This window comes from Callospermophilus lateralis, chromosome 4, assembly GCF_048772815.1.
Source record: "Callospermophilus lateralis isolate mCalLat2 chromosome 4, mCalLat2.hap1, whole genome shotgun sequence".
Taxonomy (NCBI): domain Eukaryota; kingdom Metazoa; phylum Chordata; class Mammalia; order Rodentia; family Sciuridae; genus Callospermophilus; species Callospermophilus lateralis.
In genome coordinates, this window is record NC_135308.1 from 521,030 (window position 1) to 532,157 (window position 11,128).

The following is an 11,128-nucleotide window of genomic DNA, read 5'->3' on the forward strand; positions in this document are numbered from 1 at the left end:
CACTCTCATCCACTGCGGCGGGAATGCAAAATGACACATGTACCCTGGAAGACAGTCCGTCCATTCCTTACAACCCAGAAGGCATGTTCCCTGCTACTTACTGAAAAGCTGACATGTGTCCACACTAAAACCAGCACACAGACGTGTATGTAGGCTTTTCTCATCACTGCCAAACTCCAAAGCAACCAAGATGCCCTTCAGTGGGTGAGTGGGTACGTAAACTGTGGTACATCCAGATAACAGGTAGTGCTCAGTGATTTAAAAAAAAAATGAACCATCAACCATAAAAAGAGGCCACGTAAGAAGCCAACGCACACTGCTGAGTCCAAGAAGCCATTCCAAAAGGCCGCTCACTGTGGTGCCAAGTACATCACACCCTCAAAGGTGAGACCCGGAGCAGTGCAAAGGTCAGTGGTTGCCAGGGACGGAGGAAGCCAGGGTGAACACGGTATTCAGCAGGGAATCTGGACATTGCCGTTGCACATCTGCCCAACACACAGACTGCAGAACACAGAAGAGGTCCCTCATGTCAACTGTGGACTCTGGGTGATGATGAGTTCCACAGGTTCATTGACTAAGAAATGCACCTCTCTGTGCAGATGTTGGTACAGGAGATGGTGTGAGAACGGGGGATGTACCGGGAATCTCTGTACCTTTCACTTAATCTTGCTGTAAACCCAAAAGTGCTCTAAAAAGTAATCTACTGAAAAAGGAGAAGACAATAGAATTGCTTAATAATACAAAAAAAATAATAATAATAAACACGATAAGGCAGATGTATTTTCTCAAGTCTAAAATAAAAATCAATTTACATTACCCAGTAATTCCTGGATTATAAAACTTTACTAAGTAAAGTTGTGCAAGTAAAATGAAAACATACAGAAACACTATACAGGTGGAAAACCCGATAAGCCCCAAACACAGACATGGTTTACAACAAAAAGTGGCACAGACAAAGGGAAATGGCTCATTTCAAAATGGATTTAAGATAACTGGTTATTCTGAGAGAAAACACAGATCCATTTCATTGTGACAAAATAATTCTATACAGATTAAACTTATTTCTTTTAAATGAAGCCACAAGAAACTAGAAGACTGGGAGGGAATACTTATCTAAGCCCGAAAGCAAGGGTCAGGGGGCGACTGGGGTATTTCATCACTTTTTAAAAGTTTTAAGTCATTCACATAATTATCTTAATAAAGTCTAATTTGAAATCCATACAAATAGATCAAAATTCAGCATGTGGTAAAATGAAAACAAAATTTAGTATTTATCCTTGGCTCGGCCAAGTTCCCAAAACCACTGGAACTTACTGTCTGCTAATATGGTGACTCATGGAACAGGACCTAGATGGCTTCGGCAAGAAGACTGGTCACCTGGAAAACTCACCGCACCTCAGAGGCTGGAACTTCAGTCAAACTCCCACCACTGGCCCTGAACTGCAGGAGGAGAGGGCTGGAGACAAGCTCCGCCACCAATAGCCCCAGTTGTCATCAGTAATGTAGGACGCGGGACCTCCAGTAAAAAGGGCCCTACCAACCACAGAGGTTGTCAACCAACCTCTGTTTCTAAGAGTGTGATCACTTTCAATACCACACTAGTAGAGTCATGCTTTATCTACCTTCTATTATTGGCTTAATTCGCCAAGCACAACGTCCCAAGGTGAATCCATGTGATAGCATAAGAAAAGACTTCCTTCTTTTTTTAACATGGAATAATATTCCACCATACCCATGGAACCATCCATAGACATTTAGATAGTTTTCACCTCCTGGCTATTGTGAATGGTGCTGCAATGAATGTGGGCAAGCAAATATCTCATTGTGATCTTGTTCTCATTTCTTTAGGATATACACCCAAAAGAAGGATGGCTAGATCATATAGTAACTCAATTTTAAATTTTAGAGGAACTGCCACCATTTTCCAAAGTAGCTACATCCTGTTATGTAGTCATCAATAGTGTACGAGTGTCCTATTTCCCCATATCCTCCTATACTGGTCCTTTCCTGGCTGTCTTTCTTTCTTTCCAGTGGCCACACCAACAAGTGTGAAGTAATCTCTCATGGCTTTGACTTGCATTTCCCTGAGAACTGGCCATGAATATCTTATGTGCTTATAGGGCAGTTGTATATCTTCTTTAAATATATTTTTCCCATTTTTAATCCATTTGTTTTTTCATTGTTGCACAAGTTCTTTGCACATTAAATATTAACCATTTATCAGACATATGGTTGAGAAATACTGATCCCATTCAGAAGGCTGCCTCTGTGTCCTGCTGCTTGTTTTGACATGGTTCACATACCTATTTCTTCCTGTCACATCCAACTCCAATGCTGATCAATAAGTGCTCATGCAATTATTTGCAAACGTGCAGAATAGCAAAAAAATCTGAGTTATCCAGTGGGCTCCTTCCTGGCCGGGCTTAAACAAGGGTAATGTTCTACCTTCACGTTTCAGTCCTTGCTGGCACTCCTGTGGGTGCTTGCTGCCCACAGAGCTGCAGCCAGCAAGGGGAAAGCTGGACTCCAGCAGCTGCGTGTTACATTCTGGACTGGAAACTTCATGACAGAAAAGACTGTGAAGCAGGCTGTGCCCTGATGCCGAGAGCAGAGCCAGGCACATGCTGGTGCCAGGCACCTGTGAGATGAGTGGCCGAGGACATCCTGCCCTAGGGCACAGCTGGCCTCTCTCGTGCTGGTCGAGTGGAGGGCACCAGACCTGGGGAAGAGGGGCGGACGGTCGCCTGCTCAGACTCCTCTCCTGGGTAAGCGGACAACACCTGCTGATAGGGTTGTTTACTGGACACCTGGTACAGCTCAGCAGAAGAGCCCGAGTCCATTTCCCATGGATGAGTCATTCAGAGGAAGGGAAGAGGAGTAGAGAAGAAAGGAGACCTGAGGTCACTCCCGTCAGGGGCAGAGCAGTGCCGCTGTCCCTTAGATGCACAGTATAGTGTTTTTGAGTAGCCTCATCAGAATGTTAAAAGTTCTGATGCAAAATTTCAGATCAGTATTTTCAAAATATAATTACATAAATATGTAAACTATAAAAATCTGCTCATGAGATATGTATCGTACTTTTTTCATGCTTGGTCTTAGATATGTGGTATTTTACATTTATCAGCGCAGTTTACATTTAATTTCAGTGCTAAATTTTCATCAGAAATACTTGATCAGTATTTAAGGGTTATAAAATTCACAGCTGTAAAAGTAGATTGTTTTATCTGAGTTGTTACAAAAATCCTGAAAAGTTTTCCAATAACTGAAATTAAATATCTGCTTTTAAATTGAAATTTAAATAATCAAAAATTCAGCTCCACTAGTCCTGTTTCAGATTCTTTTTTTCTTTTTTAAAAATACTTCTCAGTTGTAGTTGACACAATACCTTTATTTTATTTACTTACTTATTTATAAGTGGTGCTGAGGATAGAACCTAGGGCCTCGCATGTGCTAGGCGAGTGCTCCACCACTGAGCCCCAGCCCCAGCCCCGTTTCGGGTTCTTAATAGCTAGTTTTAGCTAAAGGCAACTGAACGGGAAAGCACAGCTCTAGAATCTTCTCGTAGGTGCAGGTCCGCTCAGCAGGGAGGGCCGTGGAGCCTCGGTGCCTTGCGTGTTGCCTGTGCAGTGAGCACCTGTGGAACCCAGCGTCACTGCTGGTCTTCCCTGGACTCCGTGGCCTGGAGGAGCGCCCTTCTCGGTGCCTGTGGGCACTGCCTCCCACCCTATGGGCTCACTGTGGGAGTGGGAAGCTGCTCCTCGCCACGGCAGGCCCCTGGAGCGCTCTGTCCACAGCTGTCCTCTGCCCTCAGTGGATCACTGGGGGGGACGGCCAGCTCTGCTGTGGCTGAGGAGTGGGGCTAAGGGCAACAGCCTCAGGGGTGGAAACTGAGGCGGAAGCTTGAGAGGATTTTCACCTGTAATTCCAGGTGAATCTCATCCAGACAGAGAGCCTAGACCATGAGACAGTTGTCTTCTGTCGGCTACAGGCCGACGGAACATTTCACGCTCATTCTGTCAGCTGGTGGATCCCACGGCGGCTTGACAGGCACACACCCTGCAGTCCCTGCTCTCCTGTGGCTCTCTGCAGGTGCAGGGAGGGAGCAGTTACTTCCAGATACCAGAAGCAGGAAGGATATCAAATTTAATGTAATGAGGGCCCAGGGCTCCAGGGGCAAGGGCCCCATGATTCCAGGATTCCTTGTGTGAGCTCTTTAATGAATAAGTGTCTATTAAAGAAAGAAAATGAAGCTTTAGCTCTAGAATTTTCTCCCTGGGAATACAGTCTTCTGTTCAAAACTGGAAGGTGTTAATCAGTTCTATCGTTTGAGAGAGCCTGGTGCTCTGTGACCCCTGGTACTGCGTGTGCTGTGAGCATGGCTCAGCAGAGGTCTGTTGGGAACTGGACTGAGGGTGCTGGCGCTGCCCCATGGAGGCCTGCACTGCCTGCTGTCACCTGTGGTGGCCCTGCAAGGTAGGTGCAGTCAATCTTCACTGTTCAGGGACTCCGTGATTGATCTACTTGAAGAAATCTCCCTCATATAAGCGAAAGCACAAGACTAGAACGTGCTCCTAAAGGTCCTCAAAAGAGGATTAAAAAAAAAAAATCTGTATATCCATACAAGGAAACCCTCCTGTTGAAGACTAAATGTTAGTGTCCCTCCAAAATTCACCTTTTGAAGCCTATTCCCAGAGGATGGTGTGTGGGGAAAAGCCTTAGGACAGCCATCAGTGTCAAAGAGGTCACGAGATAAGTGTCCCCACAGAGAGGAGGCGGCCAGAGCCTACTTTCCTCCACATGAAGGCCAATGGGAAGGCCAACAGGAGCAGAGATGCCAGCACTGGATCTCAAACTTGCAGCCTCCACAACTATGGAGAGTGCCACTTAACCTCGGGTCTGTCCCACTTGCTGCAGCAGAGGAAATGGACTGAGACAGTCACACAGCACCTAGACGCAGAAGATGCACCTGGGCAGAGGAAATGGACTGAGACAGTCACACAGCACCTAGACGCAGAAGATGCACCTGGGCAGAGGAAATGGACTGAGACAGTCACACAGCACCTAGACACAGAAGATGCACCGGGAAGGACAAGGCCCTCTTCATGCACTGGTTAGGAGAGATCGTCACTCGCTGCCGAGTGGGAAAGCCGTGGGTGACGTCTACAGGAGAGGGCACACATTTGCTGGAACTCATGGAAGACAGCAATGATATGTTGGCTATAGAAGCAGAGAGGCCAGGATGGTGGACAAGGCACGTCTGAGCTTCGGGGCCTCTTTCCACTGTACCATCCCTTGGAAAGATGCCAGTGGTGGCTGGCTGGGCCTAGGAGCTGGACCCAGCCACCAACTGTCTAGGTGACGGCATTCCTTCCTTCCCAAATACCATCAGCTGAGCGGACTCCAGAAGAGCAGAGGAGGATGCTGGGGGGTCTCAACTCGGACTCCCTCATTCTTTTCATCTTCAAACCTGATTCTAAATTCCTGAAATAGTCTTTGACTCCTTTCTTTCCCTTTTCTTCCCCCATCCCTTCTGGTCATGCCTATAGAATATGTCTAACCCTTTAAATATTTTTAACATGAAAATATGTCAAAAACTCCCCAAGGTTGGTTTGTGAAGGCCCTGACTTACAGCTGGCCAAATCCGCCTGCAGTCAGCTCAGCTGCATGAATCCATGGAGACCCAGTGCTGGGTCTCTGCATCTCCTTCTCCACTCTCTGCTAACACTCTCAGGGGGAGGATCAAAACAAGGCCCAGCCCCTCAATATGCCCAATCAAATACATTTTGGCATATCCATCTACCACCACACAGTCTTGAAAATTCACCTCTTTTCAGCTGGCGATGCTAAAATGGAGTCCTCCATGAGACACGTACTGTTAAGGGGACGATCTGAGGACAGAGAGGTGCCTGTGACGGGAAGGCAAATGTGTGTCCTTACATAGGCACCTGTACGGCTGCATGAAGATTCCATGATACACAAGGAAGAAGTTCCGTAACAACTAGTACCCAAGGGGGTTTTGCCACGTGTTTTAGTGACCTACTTAAGATGAAACTCACTAAAACACATTCCTTCTTGTTGAATGACAACGAGTGATTCTCCTTATCAACCTGCTTATTTTAATCAAAATATTTGTGTGCTTATGACCAAACAGGTCAATGGCCTAAAGAGAATCACAGGGTAATTTACTCTTCACCATGTTAAAACTACTTTAGTAAAGTGTCCCTTGATCCAAGTAGTAAGTTTGAGCACCTCATATTTGAACTTATTAGAACCCAACATTTAGCTATTTTTTTCTTTAATGCACACACACAGATTATAGCTTTGTGGACCTGATTTTCAAGGAAGCTGACAGAACAGGCATGAATGAAAACTAATGCCTTTCTAATATCAGTGTACTCTCAACCTGCATGTTGAAAGCACAAAAGGACAGAGAACATCTTTCTACTGAGACAACAAATCTAGCAGACTCGTTCAATACTACATGCATTTTTTTTTTTGCTACTCTAAAACCTTTTATTGATGAAACAAGTGATCAATTGCAGTACTATCAATACTATTCACATATTAGTTTCTGCTTCTCTCAAATTTAAATAAATTTGTAGGCAGCAGTTTGATGATAGATTTGTCATGAATTTTAAAATTTAATTCTAAGAGAAGTTAGCTTTGGATAAAGACCGATCCTCCTGAAGAAATAAAAGTATGAAGGACCTGCCACAATTAACAGATATTTTCTCTACTGTTCTTTTTTTTAATATGACAACAGAATGCATTACAATTATTACACACATAGAGCACAATTTTTCATATCTCTGGTTGTATACACAGTATTTACATACCAATTCGTGTCTTCATACCTGTACTTTGGATAGTACTGAATGTTTTTCCAACATACTAACCATCCTTAATAAAGTATCAAAAAAGTCTACACTCACTACTAGAAGACAACAGGAGAAAACCTAGAAGACTATGGTATGGCAACAAGTTTTTAGATGCAACACCAAGGTGCAATCCATGAAAGAATTGAAAAGTTGAACTTCATTTAAATTAAAAACTTCTGCTCTACAAAAGGCACTGTCAAGAGAATTAGAATAAAAGCCAGAGACTGGAAGAAAATACTTGCAGACATATCTGATAACAGATTGTTATACAAAACATACAAAGAACTCTTAAAACTCTAAAAATGAGGCAAAGACATTAAAAGACACCTCCCCAAAGAAGATATGCTGATGGTAAGTAAGCATGTGAAAAGAGGCTGCATATTTTATTTCACAGGGGAAATGCAGATTAAAAAAACAATGAGACACCACTGCACACCAAAAAAAATGGCCCCAAATCCAAACACTGGCAACACCAAATGCTGGAGAGGATGTGGAGAGGCAGGAACTCTCTCTCACTCAGTGCTGTTAGGAATGCCAAATGGTGAGCTGCTTTGGTAGGAGGAGAGCAGTCTCACAAGACTACCCACACTCATACCATCACTCATCATTCAGTTGGCATTTACCCAAACCGACTGAAAACTCATGTTCTAACACACACACACACACACAAAAAAAACCTCACACAGATGTTTATAGCACTCTTACTCTTAACAGCCAAAACTTGAAAGCAAGCAAGTAGGTGCATGGATGAATAAACTGTAGTCAGGCACAGTGACACACACCTGTAATCCCAGCTTCTCAGAGGGAAACTGAGGCAGGAAGACTGCAAGTTTCAGGCCAGCCTGGGCAACTGAGATCTTTTCTCACATAAAAAAAATGTTTTAAAGGACTGAGGATGTAGCTCAGAAGTAGAGTGCCCTGTGCTCAATTCCCAATGCCATAATAAAGAAAAATGATCAAAACTGGTGCATCCACAAAATGGAGTATTATCCAGCACTAAAAAGAAATGAGCTATTGATCCATAAAAAGACATGAAGGAATCTTGAATGCACATTATTGAGTGAAGGAAGTGATTTCTCTTACACAAGTTCTGACAGTGACCACATTCAAATGCAGCAGTCAACTCCAACTCCTGTAAGGTGGGAATGACGTAAACCTGCTAATGGCAGACATGCTGGGAAAGGCAAAATGCTGAAGACAGTGGGTGGTCAGGGGTCCCAGGGGATAGGGGGGCAGGAGGAAGGAGTAGGCAGAGCCCAGAGGGCTTGTGGGAGAGTGCACCTACTCTGTAGGATACTACAGAGGTGGTTCCATGTCCTATGCGGACATCAGTCCAAACCCACAGGAAGGCACACCAAGCATGCATTTCAGCGCTGGGGTGACCTCAGGTACAGAAGACATGTGGCTGCTCTGGTGCCAGGAGTCGGGGGGGGGGGGGGGGGATGGGAAGCTTCTGTGCTTCCCACATGAATTTGCTTAATATCTCAAATTGCATACCTAAAAAGTAAAGTATATTAAAATAAAAATTTTTTGAAACCCACACAGAGAGGTAAGCAAAAGAGTACAGATGACAATTCTGTAAACTAAAGATCAGAAAGAGCTTTTAACAAATGTGTTACCTATGACTGAATCTAAGTAGAGGCTCTGTGGGTGTTCAATCTCCTATTTTTTCTACCTTTTCTGTATGTTAGAAACTGTTCAAAATGAAAGCATAAGAGGGAAAACAATGGTTTTAGTATTCATTAAGAGATCTGGAGGCAGAACATAGGAAGGTTCCACTGAAATGGTCCGACTCCATGTGGAAACAGCCCTGCTCATCTTGGAGCATCATGAGGTACTCACGGCTTCTTCAGTTAATTCTGTGACCACATACATGTTCTCTTCATAGTATTTAAGAAAACAGATGCTGTTTAGACCAACTGAAAAATTTTGAGCCTTAAAAAAACTAAAGGTAAAGCTGGAAGTGTATCTCTCTCTGGGTAGAGCACTCGCCTAGCAATGCTACAGCCCCCCCTGGGCTTACCTCCAGCACTGTAATGAAATAACAAAGTAAGTAAAACATACATAAGCACTAATACTATCAAAACTTTTCAAAGAGAAATTCTGATAGTAACCATATCTTAATGTTTAAGAAAATCAGCTGTGGGCTGAGGATATGGCTCAAGCGGTAGCATGTTCACCTGGCGTGCGCAGAGCGCTGGGTTCGATCCTCAGCACCACATAAAAATAAAATAAAGATGTTGTGTCCACTGAAAACTAAAAAATACATATTAAAAAATTCTCTCTCGGCCTTGGGATGTGGCTCAAGCGGTAGCGCGCTTGCCTGGCATGCGTGCGGCCTGGGTTCGATCCTCAGCACCACATACAAACAAAGATATTGTGTCCGCCAAAAACTAAAAATAAATAAATATTTTAAAAAAAAATTCTCTCTCTCTCTCTTAAAAAAAAAAAAAAAAAAAAAGAATCAGCTGTGCTCAGCAATGCCACCTATAATCCCAGTGACTCTGGAGGCTGAGGCAGCCTCAGTGAAACCAGTCTCAAAAGGGCTGGAGGTGTTGGTCAGTGGTGTGGGGATCATTCAATCCCCAGTACCAGAAGAGAAAGAAATCAACTCCAATTTCTGTGAGCTGGGAATGGTAATGAACTCCTGTTAAAAAAAAAAAAATCATAAGATGAAACAATTTGTCTCAGAGTTCTTCTACTCCAATTGTGAAAGAAATGATCTGTAAATCATCATTGGCTTTCATAAAAGCTGCTCAAATTTAACACAAAAAGAAATTTTGGCTAGCAGGGCATGGTGGCTACTCCCTGAGGCCGATGCACCAGAATCACAGGTTCCAGGCCGAGCCTGGACGATTTAGGGAAACCCTGGTGCAAAAATATAAAACAAAAAGAGCTGGAGAGGAGCTAGAGCCATAGCTCCACAGCAGACTGCTCGCCTAGCGCGTGTGACACTGGGTTTGCTCCTTAGCACCATGAAATAGACACAATAAAGGCATGCTGCACATCCGTAAGTGCAAAATAAAAAAAGCTGGAGATGGGGCTGAGTGGCAGAGGGCAGCCCTGGATACAATCCCTAGCACCAGAGAGAGAGAATAAAAAGGGGGCGGAGGGAAGAAGGAAGGAAGAAATCCTAAGGAAAAGAAGGAAGAAAAGGGAGGGAGGGAGGGAGGGAGGCAAGCTGGGTCTCCGACCTGAATCTCATGGCACACGAAAACAGGCGGGGGAGGATCACGAATGCCTACAGGATGCACCTGTGATGCTTTTCAATCAAAAAACCCCAGACACTCGGAACACATCTCCACGTTGGTCAGGCGAACGCCTTTCAAACTTCAGAGAAGCCCAGGTTCAAAGGAAGCTCAGCCCCCAGACCCTCTGGCGCCACCACCCGAGGTCCCCTTTCCGCTCTTCCACCGGGACCCAGCAGCACCTGGCGCGGCGGCCGGCTCGGGCCGGAGACGTCCACCTCCGCAGGAGCGTGAAGGGCAGCGCCGACGGCCACCGGGACAGAGCGCCGCCGCAGGCTCCGGGAGTTGACAGACACGTTGGGGGCTCTCGGGAGCGCGGCCACCCGCGGGGCCCTGGCCACGCCGTCTACTGACCACCCGCGGGGCCCGGGCCACGCCGTCTACTGACCACCCGCGGGGCCTCACGGCGAGAAGCACCCCGCGGCCCGGGACGAGCTTCGCGGCAAGTTCCGCTCACGCTCGGGATCCTACCAGCCGCAGCCCCCACGAGCCGCCCCCGTCCCCCACCCCCCACGGCGGACCCTCCCCTCCCGCGCCCTCCTCACCTGGGGGCCCGCAGCCCCACCCTCTCCCTGGCGCCGAGGCCCACCCGCAGCCCACCGCCCCCACCTGCGCCGGGGCCGCGGCTGTCCCCGACCGCGCCGCCGCCCCCAGGCAGTCCTCCTCTTCCGCGGGCTCGTCCAGAAGCACCCGGCTCCGGCTCAGCTTCCACATCGCGGGCGCCTCCGACCCGGTCCGTCCGCCTCCGACCCGCCCTGAGCCCGGCTGACGCGCTCCCGGCGGCTCCTGCGGACGCCGGCCCGTGGCCGGGCGGGGCCGGGCGGGCGGCCCAACCACCCCCACCCCGCCACCTCCACCACGGCCCAACCCCCCCGGCCCAACGCCCCCCACCCCCCGGCCCAACCCCCCCGGCCCCCCTCCACCCCCCCGCCCCCCCTCCACCCCGGCCCAACCACCCCCACCCCGCCACCTCCACCACGGCCCAACCCCCCCGGCCCAACG

The 11,128-nt window shown here is 47.0% G+C and overlaps 1 protein-coding gene across 1 annotated transcript in view; it reads right to left on the minus strand.

The window, feature by feature from the left end:
- Positions 1 to 10,879, minus strand: part of Tdrp (testis development related protein) — a 38,205-nt gene extending 27,326 nt beyond the window's left edge. The window contains exon 1 of the mRNA XM_076852236.2: positions 10,736 to 10,879. Within this exon, the coding sequence (XP_076708351.1) occupies positions 10,736 to 10,840 (105 nt within the window). The 5' untranslated portion in view covers positions 10,841 to 10,879. The remainder of the gene's footprint in view (positions 1 to 10,735) is intronic.
- Between the last annotated feature and the right edge of the window lie 249 nt (positions 10,880 to 11,128).